The sequence below is a fragment of the Silene latifolia genome, chromosome 6 (genome assembly GCF_048544455.1).
Source record: "Silene latifolia isolate original U9 population chromosome 6, ASM4854445v1, whole genome shotgun sequence".
NCBI classification, from domain to species: Eukaryota; Viridiplantae; Streptophyta; class Magnoliopsida; order Caryophyllales; family Caryophyllaceae; genus Silene; species Silene latifolia.
Window position 1 is genome coordinate 86,661,613 of NC_133531.1, and position 16,391 is coordinate 86,678,003.

General features: G+C 37.8%; 2 protein-coding genes across 3 annotated transcripts; one reads left to right on the forward strand and one right to left on the reverse strand.

The window, feature by feature from the left end:
* The first annotated feature begins 1,329 nt into the window (after nt 1–1,329).
* Nucleotides 1,330–4,300, forward strand: LOC141586968 (uncharacterized). Its single transcript, XM_074408376.1, has 3 exons — nt 1,330–2,282; nt 3,105–3,206; nt 4,072–4,300. Exons 1-2 carry the CDS (start codon nt 1,449–1,451, stop codon nt 3,150–3,152), a joined length of 882 nt encoding a protein of 293 aa, XP_074264477.1. The 5' UTR covers nt 1,330–1,448; the 3' UTR covers nt 3,153–3,206; nt 4,072–4,300.
* A 2,589-nt stretch (nt 4,301–6,889) lies between these two features.
* LOC141586969 (protein DETOXIFICATION 44, chloroplastic-like) lies at nt 6,890–16,084 on the reverse strand. Of its 2 annotated transcripts, none has more exons than XM_074408378.1 (13): nt 15,808–16,084; nt 15,546–15,667; nt 14,823–14,981; nt 14,590–14,723; nt 13,749–13,884; nt 10,264–10,360; nt 10,029–10,129; nt 9,690–9,853; nt 8,966–9,037; nt 8,750–8,866; nt 8,068–8,163; nt 7,775–7,896; nt 6,890–7,388 (listed from the first exon to the last, which is right to left on the reverse strand). In XM_074408378.1, exons 1-13 carry the CDS (start codon nt 16,005–16,007, stop codon nt 7,340–7,342), a joined length of 1,569 nt encoding a protein of 522 aa, XP_074264479.1. In that variant the 5' UTR covers nt 16,008–16,084; the 3' UTR covers nt 6,890–7,339. The 2 variants fall into 2 exon arrangements, with proteins under 2 accessions (XP_074264479.1, XP_074264478.1); XM_074408377.1 differs by having other exon boundaries at nt 14,590–14,744.
* Nucleotides 16,085–16,391: the final 307 nt, after the last annotated feature.

Here is a 16,391-nt window from a genome sequence, read left to right on the forward strand (position 1 = left end):
TTTACTCAATTTAACTTTGAATAAAGTTTAAAATTAAAATGTAAATGAGTTTTCTTCTTTATTGTCACACAAACAATGGAACTAGAGTTAATCTACACTGTGCAATCGAATCTAAATAGTTTTATTTAGATAGAATAACATTTGTAATCATATACTCGTATCAAGTAATCGCTACTACCATCTCGCATTAATATGATATTTGCTTTAATCAGTTGATCACCACATTGCCGAGAAGACATTTGAAAGTAAGGCACCACCACAAATTTCCACAAGCCGGGACTACCACCAGTCCACCGGCACCACCGTCTCATACTATATTCTTTTTAATCGAAGACAATGGAAAGAAAGAATGGTACTATGGGACATAAGGTTGTCAAATAAAGCGTGTGACTCTTTGATGGTTTGATTATCTTACAAATCAAATCTAGTGATTGCCAGCCTTACTCATATGTTTCATCTTCCATTGATTAACTTTGGTTAAATCTTACACATAAAATCTAGTTATACTCGTATGATTTAATTACTCCAACCCCCAACTACCACACCACCAAACTCCAACTCAAACCAAAACTCAGATCTACCATCTCCTTTCCGACATCTCCATCATTCTCCGGCATCTTTTTCCATCGCCCTTCCTTTGTAACATTGTCGCGTCTGTTGGGCCGCAGTGAACTTCTCCGACATCATTTTCATGGCTGCCATACTCGTCGGAAAGTGGTGGTTGTGTGCCTCCCGGGGCGATGATGCTTATATGGGTTCGTTAATGGTGATGGTTGTTAGTGCAAGTTGGGACGGTCGGTTTGCTCGGTGGGATGGTGATGGTGGTGCTGATGATGGTGAGGATAGGACGACGCTGTATTTTTGTATGTGGGAGTTCAAAGGGTGAAATTGTAAATAAGTTTATTTTTCATAAGATATAGGCCAAAATAAGAAAATAAAAAGATTGATAAAATAATTAAATTAATATAATATTTTTGACATAAAGAAATTTTTGAAATAATGAAATGTTTCCCTCTAACTTTCCCTCTTAACCAAAAATTTCCCTCCAATATACTGAAATTTTCCCTCCAAACAAAAAATGGAATCTTTTTTAACCTTTCCACGTGTCGCGCTGAGATTGGCCTGTGTACAAAGGCCTTGTACACCCCGTGTATTCCTAACATCTTTGTGCAAAAGTTGGAACTTAATAAGGGTAAAATTAAGTGTAAAAGTTGGTTAGACCAACTTGGTTTGCTTGGCTGATTTTAATGATGGCTAAATATCATGTATGGTGATGTAATTGCTTATGATTATTAATGTTAATTCACATTTCAAAAAAAAAAAAAAAAATAGAGAATGGGTTATGTAACTCGGTAACTTGTAGAGGCTCTGACCCTGTTTACAGAATTACAAATCTGTGACCTCCTCAAAACATCCGTTATTACTCCAAACAACCTACCACCACCACCATGGACGACAACAACCCCAACCCTGAAAACCTCCCAATAGAAAAAGTAACAATATCAGGCCCCACCCTCTCTTCCCTCCTACAACACCTCTCCTCCTCCTCCGCCACCCCCACCACCGGCCTCCTATACGGCCACGTCTCTCTCCTCACCCCCACTACCCTCTCCGACGACACACCCTACCCTACCCCCTCTCCCTCCTCCCTCATCGCCACCATCACCGGCTCCACCACCTCCCTCACCCCTTCCACCACTGCCACAACCACCCGCCGACTCATCATCGGCCACTTCTCCGCACGCCCACGCACACCACTCCGCCCATCTCTCCTCGATCACACCCACTCCCATTCCCTCACCACCACCACCACCACACCATTCATCTTCCTCCTCCTAACCACCCCTTCTCCTCCCTCTCCTCACACAGTCATCCACACCCACGACTACCGGGCCTACCACTTCCGCCCCGAATCCCTCTCCTTCCAACCCGTCTCCCTTGAAATCGTCAATATCGGTCCCGGTTTTCGAGGCCAATACCATCATTTCACTCCTACTTCTGGGTTGCCATGGATGCCCTGTGTGTCTCATGTGGGGTCCCCCATGCGGGAGGATGGGAATGGGAGGAAGAGTTTGAGTGAGATGAAGAAGGCTGGGAATGATCAGAAGGAGTTGGATGGGTATGTGTCTGCTGGTTATGATGTTGGGAGTTTGAATCGATTGGTTGGGTCTGATGCTGTTGGGTATATGGTTGGTGTTGAGGAGTTGTATGACACTATGTTGGCTAAGCTTCAAGGTTTGGCTAGGATCGTTGAGGCCTCGTCTGCTCGTGTTCTGGAACAGGTTTGTTTTCGACCTTACCATTATATTTCACTTCATTTCCTTGTTTTCTGATTCATTGCTTATTTAGTTTTGGCAAGCTTGTTAAGATCATTCAGCTGTGGGTTAATAGAGTATTTTTATGTTATTGAATCCCGACTGTTTGTCTGTTTTGACATGATTAGCTTGGATTTGAGTACTTTTGTGATGTAAATGCGTGGCAAAACCAAAATGGTTGTAGTTTTGTGGTGTATGTGTGGCAAAACACCATGTTGAAAATCCATTATACAACCATAAGTAAATTGGGATCTCGAACTTACTCTTTGTTTCTATGCATATTGAAGTGGGGAGAGGAAGGAAGGAGGTATAGTATTAACTCCGAATTTCGGTTAGGATACGATTGTGTGACCTAATCTTTTTAAATGCCAGCTAATATTGTATAAATAAAAAATACGGTAAAAGTATAATCCTGGTAATTTTCAAAAGGTTTACAAAATGGTCGCATTTTGGTATCGTGACCTTGATTTAATGCCATGAGAGGGGCATTGGAGGAATATCTATTTCCTTCCATATTTTTCAGATATAGGAAGGATTTTAATCTGCTTTTAAGAGAATAGATGAATCGAGGAAATAAACCATATCCCTCCATCCAAATGAAGGATTAGGGAGATGAATAGAGTTGTATTTCCCTTCTGTCCAATTCCCTCCAGACCGTCTTGTAAACCAAAGAAGTGAGTTTGTTCCCTTCAAATCTCTCCTACAAAATGAAGGTTAGGGAGATGGTTATGTTATATGAAGCTAATGCTATAGAAGTGCTTACTTGACTTCTCAATCTAATTTTTGTAGGAGTGCCACAACACGAAATTGAGGCGTAGAGTTGCTGGGATTGAATGATCAGCTGTTTGTCAATATATATGTGCTCTTTTGGTTTTTTGGCTATGATTCCAGGTAATGTGTTTTGAGATTCTGTGATGCTGATGTTAGGTATTCATTTACAAATTTAACGGTGTTGGGTATATCGTTGATGATTACGTTTGCGGATTTAAACTCCATTTGCTTTTCACTTAGATACTGTTATTTATTACTCCCTCCATTCAACTCCAAATGGTCATTTTTTTTTCACGTTTGCCAACGCACGTTTTACATCGTAAATATCTTTAGTTACACTGTTTTAAAAATTATAAAAATTTGATATTTTTAATGTACTCCTAAAGACGAATAAAACAAGATCACATATGAATATATTTTATCTTATATATTGGGAGGAAATGAGAAGATTCTTCTTACTTGTAAATAGTGTACAAAAGAGAAACATACCATTTGGAGTTGAATGGAGGGAGTACAAGCGGAAGGGGGGATAATGGCCACATTTAGCTTGATATTCAAAGCCATTACAAAATTGCCGCTTTCAGTGTCACGACCTTAATTTAATACCATTGGAGCGGGAAATTCGCCGCATTTAGCTTGATGTTCAAAACCTGTACAAAATGGCTGCATTTCAGTGTCACGTCCTTAAATTAATACTATCAGAGGGGTAATGGAGGAGTATCGTTTTCCTTTCGAATCTTTCATTTGTTGGAAAATTGCAATTTGACTTGTAACAGAGGGGGATTAATCTAGAAAATAGATCCCTCCGCTTTACTTTGCTCCAAGTCCCTCTAGACCAACTTGCTAACAAACCAAGAGAGTTTGTTTCCCTCTGTTCCTTTAAATCTCCATCCAAATGAATGTTTAAGGAAATGTTATGATACTTTGGAGTAATCATTATAGATCCGAAGAAAAGTTAGCTGACTTCTCAATCTAATTTTTGTAGGAATATCACAATTTGAAGATGAGGCGCAGAATTGTGTAGATTGAATGATCAGCTGTTTGTGGATATATATGTGCTGTTTTGTTTTTTTGGTTATGATTCAAGGTAACGCCTTTTGCAGTTCTGTGATGCTGATGTTAGGTACTGCTGTAAACAAATTGATAATTTTGGGGTAGTTTGTTGACGATTATGTCATTTGTGCTGCTGATTTCAATTATGTTTGGTTCTTTTATTTTGTGGGTCATGTGTCTGAAGGTGTTACCCTTCGCCTGCCAATGACTGGACTTTTCTAGGGACTATAAGTGGCTGCTGATAATTTTCCGCTTTTCCCTCACCCTCCTTGTAACCTGTCATTTCGGTATCTAGATTTGCCGATAAGTAGGAAATTGCATATCGTAACCTGTTTACATTCGATGTAATACATAACTTCCTTAAGTTTGGCTTCACTCCTTTAATGGGAAGCTCTAGGGCTAGAATAGCTACAGGGAAAGTCAAACCAATAAAATAGATAAAACCAGTGATAAGTTGATCAATTAAAGAAGACCGACTTATCCTACCCCAAAGATACAAGACAGGCTAATGTCTTGTCCTCTTCTCTTGCATTGAAATCAAGTGTAACATAACGAGGCTTTACCCCACAAATGTCCTACAGAGACGGTCTTTTGGTTTTGTCGGTTCCCTTATCACAAGGCAGGGTTTTGTGTTACAAGAGCTTGAATGTTTTATAGTTCCTCCATCCCGGTCATTTGTTTACCTTTGGTTTTGGCACAAAGACCAAGAAATGAGAGGCCATTTATTAGATGACTAGTGGACCAAATTGAGTGTGGAGGATCATTTTGCTCATCAAAGGCATTCCTAAGATAGAAAGGCAAGCAATTGACTAAGATACCGCAAAATGGAAAAGGTAAACAAATGACGGGATAGAGGGAGTAATGTTTATGAATGGAAATGTGGTGGTGCTTCTCATAATTGGTGGTTAAAAGGTCTGCCCATATTCTCATGCTCACACCAAGCCCCTTCTGTGGTAATTTAGCGTAGTATGTCCGATTTAGCTTACTGGTCGGTTTTTTGTTACTCCTAAGAGATCTTCCCTATAATTTGTTCGGGAATTTATGTTCTGTTCAGTGATCGTGTATTCTGAAAAGATGAAATGAAATATACAATAATAGAAGGCTGGAGTCACGGGAAATCTTTATTCCCTGATTATATCATTATATGTGCAATTCATCATGATATATCATATCCACGGCCTTTATCAAGCTCCAAAATCTTCTCTGCAGACTAGCAAAAATAGAGTGTTCACCTTGTTTATGTGTAGCGATTTGAAGGGAAAGGGAGGAGACAATTTCCCGTGTTTGGTTTAAAAATAGTCTCTCTACTTTGTTATGTCTGCAGCTGAATTTTTTTTAATAACAAGGGAAAATCCGCGTGGTAGTTGTTGCTCTATATGTGCAGTGGCCTCTCAGCTCGCGGTTGAAACTACTCTTTAAAGATGGAAGACTCGGTCATTATTCAGAGTTCGAGTGCCTCAACTGATTAAGAATTGTATTTGCATGTCATTGAGAAAAGGATATGACATTATGCAAGTAACTACCGGAAACCTGATTCACGACGTTGGTATGAGTTAAGCTTGTGGTTCTACCTTTCTCTTGTCTTCCAAATCTTCTTCACAAGGCTATTGATGGCTTGAAAGAAGCTGAGAAATGTTTTTTTTTTCGGAAGATTTGGTGTCAACTTTCTTCCCGTTAGTCCATAGGAATCGGTTGGGTTAGAGCCACTTAGAGGTAACTCCTATGGGCCTATGGGGTAGTAGAGATTAGACTAAATGAGAAAAGTAAGTGATGGTGGAAGAGAAAACTGAAATACTGAATAAATAATGAAGGGCTGGTGGCTACTATTTTATGTTCCGGAGGGCTATATCGTAATTATCATGGTTTCGAGGGTTATGGTTGCGTCTTGAAATAATATTTTGCAGTATAGAGCAATGGTCGAGATCAGTCTTCTTACTTCCTCTTCCATATTAACAAAAACACTTGTGGAAAAAAAATTTTTCTTCCCTTTTTCTTCCCTTTATTACTTTCCCCATGACCAAGCTTCTTATGTATGGAGTTTGTGAAAGAATTTAAAACATCACTCCTCTTCCCCCGTGCAGACTCTAACTTACACATCAGAAGAGTCTTGTTATGAAATGTCAAGTTAGTATCATGACCAGCAAATAAAATAAAAATCCATCACTATTTGCGAACGAGGAGTTGTTTCTATTCTTTTCCTCCACGCTTGAATCTTGGCACTTGTTTCCCTTTTCTTCCCTCTGTTATACTTCCATTTCCCGAAAATGAATGTCTTACTGTTCTGACTCCTGACAATAGAAATGTATGTGTTCACTGACCTCCCCTAGATTTCTTATTTTTAGCCTAAAAAATGAACTCAAATCTTTCTTCCTAGCTTCTTCATTAATCAAGCTAGATTTCACAATAACCATTGTGAGCTTTTTTCCTTTGGAGGCCGTGTTACTATGTGACATAACAAGAGACTTATGTATTCGACAACAAACTAAGGAGCAACAACGCTTGCAACTCACCATCCAACAACAATTTTATTGCAAACAATTGATTCACAAAACCTTCAAAATGTATTACTGTCTTTTCATCATGTTGTAAACAAACTCAAATAAACAAATTGCGTATTAGTCCAGAGTCCCAACGACTTTATGCATCGTCTGAATTATGTGCTGTTGGTAACTTATTAGAGGCGGGTACTTGGACTTGTATCCTATAAGGCTATAGGTAATACAGATGCAGTGTGCACTGCTGTTGTATCATCTTTGTTCAACATCTATTCTCTAAGATTAAGCTTGCTCTTCTGTGTTAATATTTGTTTACAATTTTGAAACAACGTAGGAAAAAATGACATCAACACACTTTTATACGACATTAACCAACCTAGAACGGGATTATGAAAAAAAATGAATGCTAGGGTACCCAGTTACTACATGAAGCCAGGAATTATGAAACCATACATCTCGATATTAACTAAGAGCTTTTTCATTCCAGAAATCCTGATCGCCGGTAAAATATGTCAAATTTGGCTCTGAAAGCTTTTTCCTTGATGGAGTATGTACACATCACGTAGAGGTTGCTCAAGCGCCTCAACAAACACATCAAATATTCAATGCACAAGCCACATAGGCAATGGTAGCCATAAACTCTGAATATGCGATCGTCAAAGCTGACAGTACATATATGAATCACATATGTCGACTGTCATTCTCCTAGTCCTCGGACCAAACCCTCATCCATGGTCCACTTCTTGTGCCTAACCTGTAGTATCGAACAAGACAGTAGGTTTCACAATTCCAAAAGTAAGATTATGACAATGGCAAAGCTTAGTCCCATAGTTCACGGTTACAAAGTAATTATTGGAAGTTATGATTAAATAGAGATCAAATATCACATCAATATTCAATCTATATAATGTAACATATATTCAGAATTTCATTTTCAGAGTTTCTTTGATATATTTCAATTGCCTTTTTGGGAAACTATATTTAGTGTAAATGACCATATTATCCAAGTAGGATTAGGGAAGAGAGAATCAACAAGGGGAAATTGTGGCAAGGATTTTTTTGTTGCGTTTCCACTCTCTGTAGGAAAATAAAAAGAAAGGAGTATAAATTGTTAAGAAAAATAAAGGAACGATAACTCACCTCCAACTTCCAGCTACCACACGCAAACTCATGAACAAGAATAAGCCGGTCCAGACACCAGGAAGACCAAAAACAGGAGCAATAACCAGTAAAAACACTGATGATATTAAAGCAGCAACAACCTGTAAACCCGCCAAATTCATACACAAGTTTTCATCACATTTAATTGATGTAGTACCATTTTTTTTTATAAAGAAAGGAAACTGTCGATGATCAATGAAGCGCCAAGGACAACGAAATTATGGAATAAAGTCATCGGTAATACAGATACTTTGGCAAAAGACGTTATTTACCATTGAGTAAGCAGCATATTCGAAGTCTGAAACCCCATAGTAGAGCCCATCAAAGACAAACGCAATAGCATTTATTGGCTGAGAACCGGCGACAAACTGCACAGTAACATTAATATCAGGTTGCTGTAGTCATTGGAGCTTTCAGTTATACAGACCAGAAAATAACTTATGTTGCTTGAACCGTTAGATGTCTTATAGCTATAAAAAAACCTTGAGCTTATGTTTTCAAGCCTGCATAGCCAAGCTCAAAACTCAACGCCTTTTTATCCATCTATCCTCGAGGCTCAGCTCGAAGAGCCTTTTCTCCATCTATCCTGTCCCCCACCTCTTTGGAATAACATAAGTTAAATCCCAAACAGACGACTGAACTACACAAGCAAAGATTGGGAGGAAAAGAGTGTAGAAATGTGATTCTGGGAAAGGAGTGACATGAGTTCAATATTTGATTCATTTTATTTAACTCAGTCGAGCTAAACATGCAAACACATAGTCTCTTACTTATTTTATTGGTTTCCAAAACATAAACTGATGGACTAAGATGAACCTATGTCCCAAGTACTTTCATTTTACATGGAACATGCAAAGTATTGGGAAATGAATTAAGTGGCATATCAGCCTTTGTTCTCTTCATATGGTAGTTGAAACAGCACAAAAGAGAAAATGCCTGATGAAAAGTTCATACCAAGACTCCAGAACATGCAACTTTCACAACTTCAGCATCCGAGGTAAATAAATTTGAAAGAAGTCCAAATCCAAGGAACAAAATGGTAGCTAAAACACTACCCATTACAAAACCAATCTGCAGTATAACAAATAATATTACATCAGTCAGGCAAAATGGAGATAGAAACTGGCAGTTAATATAAGTATGTCTGGGAAGTGCTGTTTCGTTTTGCACCTGAAGCACTCTATAAACAACTTGGCGTGCTTCCTCATAGTTACCTTGGGAGTAGCTAACAGCCAGAAGAGCCTGTCGTCAGAATCAAGAAACAAAATATTGTGAAGGGCATCAGAACTTATTGTGTAGATTAACGTGCTGGTTTTATATGTAATAATGCCACAGAACTGAAAAATCTCAGTTTATAGAGAAAAGATGAAGAACTCTATAAAATCTTTCATTGCATTCTAAAACCCAATAATGGATAGTAAAAATTAGACCAGACAATGAGTCATTTGGGTACACTGCAGGTTGGGTTATTAGAGGTAAATTACGTGCTAAGTTTTGAGGTTGGGCATTTCGCGTTCTGGTCTTTTCGGATGTGCTATTATCGAGGTCATTAGGGGCGTATTGGTCCATTTAGGTTAGATCATTTCGGTTAAACGGCTATGGGTTGGTTAAATCGGGTCATTTCGGCCATATCTATTAAGCTAGTTGTTACAGAGAATACACATGAACTCAAGTGTATTTCAAACTATTCATTTCGAGATAAATTCTTTCCTGGTCAGTTTTCTGGATTGGGTAAAGAGAAGGTCAAACAAAGTTTGGGACAATATGGCCTCAGGGAATTCAGGTATTGGGTCATATATATGTTATATGCAAGTTGAATTCAGCAGTCGGCAGAGTTATTTAGGTCGCGTCAGTTTTGAGTTGTCGAGTGATAACTAATAAGCAGATGGTGTACCTGCCCGGCAATTGCCAAAGCATCAGTTAGCAATGAAATGGTAAGCCAAACTTCTACACAAATCTGATGACCAGCCATAGGAACAGGCCCTCCTTTTGCAGCCAAAGATGTAGCCAATGTCATAGGCACTATCACTGATAAAGTCCTGCCAATCAAAAGCCCTCCTGAACACAATATAGAAGACTGTTTCAGTCAGCAACAATTATTAGATACAAAAGGATAGCTAGATATTAGGAGTATCTAGCAACAGCGGTTACGAAGTCATTTTACAGAAAACCATGAGAGAAAATTGACTTCAAGAACCTAAGGCTTTGTGTACCAGGGGGATAGGAACCTAACCAGATCTAAGGTACTGGAGAAGCCTAGCACCATCAATGTTCACAGAGGTAAGAGATACTTCTCCATATAGTTTCCAGAGGAGGATAAAGGCTATCAAGTATCTGCAAAGTATGAAAACGTATACATACATTAGAGCTCCAATTGAAAAAAAAAAAAAAAAAAAAAAAAAAAAAACATATCGATAATCAAGCACTAATTTTCCCGGATTGGATGGTATGCTACATATTTGACTTACTCCGAGAGCACGGTGGCTATTGCTGCACCACTAATGCCAAACCCTAGGAAGAATATTAAGACTGGGTCCAGTATCAAGTTCAGCAAGTTTCCAGCTCCTGCCAACATACAAAAATATCGCTGTGTAACATATACCACTTATGAGCAAGACGTTAAGTCCTTGTTTGTATAACTGATACACTACATAAACCAAAACGGAAATAATTGGTTCCTAACTACTGGATTAATCAGTGGGATATACTAGATATTCTATCACAAGTCTTAGAAGAAATGTAAACAGGTTCCTTGAGAGGCCTGATCATAGTTTATTACAACATCAGAGCCTTAATCCCAAAATCCGTCACTGAGTGATCGCACACCTAAAAATGCAAAGAGAGAGAAGGAGAAAATTGAAAAGCGAATGAGAAGTGGAACATAATGCAAAAGTCAAGCAAAGCCAATAGGTATAAAAATCAAAACTCGGTTTTATTTTTAGTTATAAAAACTTAAAAATATAAAATACAGATCAATAAGAATAATTTTTGAAAATAGGAGTAAAACTCAATGTCTGAAAAAATCTTAAGAGTACACAAAGCATTATTATATATGAAGTTTTAGGTAAATTGTTTGACAAATCTCACAAGTAAACAAATAGTAATATTTTAAAAAATGGATGTGTTGGAATTAAATAAAACAATTACTACAAAAAAAAGGGATATTTTATAAGAATAATCCAAACTATTAGCCGTCTTCTTGTAATAATCCAAACTTTAATTTAACTCAGAATACACCATACTATTGCCTCTGTTCTCTCGTAGCAAACTCGGTAACCGGCTACCTATTTAGCAAGTTACCTTCCCTCCTTGGTTCTTTGACCATATCAGTACATCACCCAAAACCCACCCATTCACCCAACTCTAATTACTTACCAGTTTACAAACACCACAACCACCACCAAGGCACCAACACTACCGTACCAACTACACCACCATAATGACAACACCTCATGAGCACTCCCACCGTTATCGGTCCTTCTAAACCCTTATCTCTTACTCAAAAGCCACGAGCTTTTCTGCAATTTTGCATAAAAACAAGCTCAACAACAACAACAACAACAACAACAACAACAACAACAACAACATCAGAGCCTTAATCCCAAAATGATTTGGGGTCGGCTTACATGAATCATCCTTTAGAACCGTCCATGGGTGAACGCACACCTCAAAATGCGAATAGAAAAAGGGAAATAAAAAACAAAAGGGAGAGCGAAAATGTAATGCAAAGTCAATGTAAACTTACAGGTTTTAAAATCGAATTCCTGATTTCTTTTATACAAACTTAAAATTTAAATCGAGAGAAAAGATTAAAATGATTTTAAAAACCGAAATAGAATTAAGGATCCGGAATGCCTTAAAAGTAAACCAAGTAAATATGTAAGAAAGTGGTTGGTAAAAAAGTGTAATAAAGGGGAGAAGAACAAATAATTAAATTTTTTAAAATTAAATAAAAACACTAAATATGTCAAAAAAACATCAAATACTAAAAATCCACATGTATCCTTTCCCTCCATTGTGCCCTCTCCGTCACCATACTCTCCTCAAGCCCCAGAAATCTCATATCGTGCTCTATCACTCTCAGCCATGTCTTGTCTCCATGTCTTGTCTCGGTCTTCCTCTACCTCTAGGGACCTTTTCTCCAGCCTCCTAACTGGTGCATCCATAGGTCTCCTTCTCACATGGCCAAACCATCTTAGTCGGTTTTCCATCATCTTGTCCTCTATTGGCGCCACTTTTACCTTTTCCCTAATCACCTCATTCCTTAATCGATCTTTCCTTGTATGTCCGCACATCCACCTCAACATACGCATCTCCGCCACACTCATCTTTTGAATGTGACAATGTTTCACGGCCCAACACTCGGAGCCGTAAAGTAAGGCAGGCCTAATTGCCGTGCGATAAAATTTTCCCTTTAATCTTTGGGGCATATCTTTATCGCATAAAAACCCTGAAGCACTCTTCCATTTCAACCATCCCGCTTTATCTCCGTCTAACTCCCCATCTTTTTGAATAATAGATCCTAGATATCTGAAGAAATCTGACCCCTCAACAACATCCCCATCGAAAATAATACTCCCCGCCTCTGTCGATCTCAACCCCGCCACTTTAGTAAACTGACACCTCAAATACTCAGTCTTACTCCTGCTCAGCCTAAACCCACGAGTCTCTAAAAACAAGCTCAAATGCTCAAAAATTCAATTCTTTCCCTATAATCGACAACTAGACAATCTCTAATCATCAAAAGTTTTAAAGTTTGTGTTAATAACCTTCACACTTACACTTATTTTTTACCAAATCCTTTGTTTTTTAATCCAAAAATGGGTGGCAAATTAAGCAAGAACTCAAATGAAACAACAACAATGGAGCAACAAAACACAAACACCCAGATCAATGGTGAACTAAGTTCATATTTACAAGCATGTGAGTTAGATCAATTGTTGAAGTGTTTGATTCTCACCCTTTTCATCAACAAACAAACCATATAATCGACTCAATTATTGGAAATAATAAAGAAGGTTTTGAAATTCTTTCTTTTCCCTCACTCAATTGTTTCTCCTTTTCTATCATGAGATCCCATCTTCTCTCTTTAATTTGTTCTTCTTCATCAAAAGCCATTTCTTCATTTTTCTTTTTTCATCAATCACAATTTTCTGATTTTTTATTCTTTGCTGATATTACTTTCTGGGTTTCTGTTCTTCTTCTTTAAAAGCTAGAACTTGTAAGGAGAGAAAGAGAATGAGAAACAGGCATGGGGATTGGTGGTTGGTAATGAAGGTGTTAATGGAGGAGGATTAAGGAGACTTAATAAAACCAAAAAAAAAGGAAAAAAAGGTTCTACCGGATGGTTTACCCATTTTTACAGGTAAAAAAGGACCAAAATGTAATATGAGCAGATGATGGCAATATTATGATTTATTCTCGGTTAAATTAAAGTTCGGATTATTACGAGAAGATGACTAATAGTTTGGATTATTCATATCAAATAACCCAAAAAAAACAAGTAAAAAATCAAATTGCATTATCCACAGGTATCATTTTCCTCCATAGTGCTCTCCCCGTCACCATACACTCCTCAATCACACAGAATCTCATATCATTTTCAATCACCTTCATCCAAGTTTTTTTGGGTCTTCCTCTACCCCTAGCAACCTGTTCTGTTCCCTAAGTTTCGAGTCTCCTACTAATGTCAAACCATCTCAGCTTGTATTGTTTCCTACTTTTTAGACTACTAAGAAAGTAGATGGTGAGTATGCTTAAACATCAGTAAAAAATAATGATGAACAATACAAGATATTACGTAGATGTTGGAACAAATCAGCGCATAGGTAAAAATAAGTTACAGTAAAAACATAACATGAAGCGTCTTCCAGTTTCAGAGTAAATGGCGGTCATCAGATCTATAATCAAAGAATTTTTTATAAGCTAAAAAGAGACTATAACAAATACTTGCCAACGGCATATAACGGTGTTCTTGTGTCCTTAAACCCCCTGAAAGTTCCCTGTGCAGCAAGTGCCATGACAATTGGAGGAGCACCTAAAGCCCTCATAGTAAGGAACTCTTCAGCTGGCTGGCGAATAGGTGAGTCCTGCAATATTAAATAGACAAGGTATTCACATATATATCATACACCAGTAAAGAAGATGAACAAGTACAATACAAGGGAATAAGGAATCGCAAATAAATATGAACTATTATCAATGATTTAGGACGTATAAAATTGATTTTAAAAATCCAGCCATACACAACTACGCAAAAAATGAACCTAGCGATAATTTCAAGCAGGACAGGCAACGCTATACAGCTCCAATTCTTTACCCATGGACCATGATCCATCTAAACACTATAAGCAACAACTGTAATTTAGCAGGTGCATTTATCATTCAGAGTACAAGAATATGTCCCTTCAGTGTGACAGTTAATAGACTAGTGTCGTATTTAAAAAATTCAAAAAAAAAAAAAAAAAAAGAGAACATAGAATATTCACAATCATGTTAAGACAAGTTTTCCCTCAATGGAGCCAAAGACTTGCATCTATGAATTAGGATGGAATATAGCAAATTGACTCACAACGTAGGTGATTTTGTAAGTTTTATTGTTCAGTAGTAGGCAGTCATTTGATGCAATTTTCAATGTACTTTCACTATAGGTCACTTGGAAGTTGTCTTCCTGGGTTGTTTAAATCATGGTAAAACTGCGTGCCTCTGACGCACCCCACCCTGCCATTTGCAGGGGAGATAATGTGTCATTGGAACGTTCAAACAAGGCAAAAACACAAGTTCTAAAGACATACAACGGCTATACCCATAATATTCATTAGAAACCCAGATCCAGTTGAAAGTGCCACAGCTTCTACCAATCCAAGACCAGCAGCTAGGATTAACGATGTTGACACTGATGGAAGGATTCTTTTGCGTTCTTCAAGATCTATGACATCAAATAGAACATCTGAACCAGTATATTGGCTATATCAAGATATTCAAACCCTCTATAAACAATTTGTAAGATCTTCACTGGATTTAATACCTTGATCAATCTGTGCAGATTCTTTCCTTTGTTCATTAACTAACGCCTGTTCTTCAGCAACAAACGACGTTGTAATATTGAGTAATGGCACATTAAACAACTTCGAAACCAAGTTGAACACTGTCATTGAAACTCCAACAGCCGCCAACTCAGCTGAACCTACAATACCCCACAAAATAATAGCTAAGATCTCCACAAAATAATAAAGTTAATACAAGTCTTGCATCTTAACAAACATGAATGTCAAACAAGCCAGAAACTGATACACAATTTGTTACTTAATACAAGTGTGTTTCTACAATGCCAAGCATTCTATAAACGATCAAAGAAAAACCTTACGCAAGCAAATAATTCATCCGAAATAAGCCCATTAATTACGAGTCTTCAGCTTTGGAATATGGAGGAATATAGCAAAATGCTTACTAACTCTCTATGATACTTATGCCATGATGAAGTACCTACATTTTATGACGCAATTTTCATTATGAATTATCAACCTCTACATGTTTACGACACATGCTAAGGCTGTGTACCAACCCTCCTACCCGTCTTATGTCGTTGAGGCATTGGGGACACATGCTAAGGCTGTGTACCAGCCATCCAACTGTCCTACCCGTCTTACGCCATTGAGGCATTGGGGCAATATTGTAGTTGCCGATCTTTGTTACCAAGCAAATAACATGGCATGCCAAGTAATAATGACCAATCAAATACTCAGTGTACCTAAATGACCAACAAAAGCAGTGTCAACAAGTGAAGTAATAGGATCAGCAGCCAATGCCAAAGCCGCCGGCACGGCAATCGACAACATTTCACGTCCGAGCTCATCCACCTTGATTGCATCCCTGCCATTTCCCCAAATTGACACAATTCAATAAATGATAACATTCAATTTAAATAAAAAACCATAATTTAAATAGTCATTCAGCTCCAATCAACCGGATAGTACAGAATTAGTAAGAAAAGAGGGATAATTGAAGAGAACCCAAATCTGAAAAGCGGAGGAACGATGAATTGATGAGAAGATGAAGAAGAATGATCCTTATTAGAATTAGGGAGAGCGCGGAAACGAGAATATGAATTAGGGTTAGTTTTACGGGAAATTGGGGAAATTTGATTGGATTTATGGCGGGAGTGAAGGTAGTTGTTGTGGAAGAGGTGATAACTCAGAGGTGAGGTCGCCATTTTTGAGTCACCTCAGAAATCTTCCAACGCGCGGCAACCACAGGTTTTGTTCCTCTTTCTTTTCGATTGATTTTTTTTTTTTTTGAATTTTCTCATTTGTACCCCTGAATTATTGACTTTTCTAACTTGTACCCTTACATTTTCGAAAATCTCACTTGTACCCCCAGTTATGACAAAGTTAAATTCATTAGAAAGATCTCCGATGGTTGAATAAAAGAACACAAGTTAAAGTTTCAAGTAGTTCAACCATCGATTTAACTCACATGAACTAGATTTAGTTTGAGAATAGCTCATGGAGCTAGTAACTCAAATGGATCCACAAAATGATATATGTCAATTAAATAAATGTTTGTAAATTCATTTAAGCAGCAACTCTTATAACTT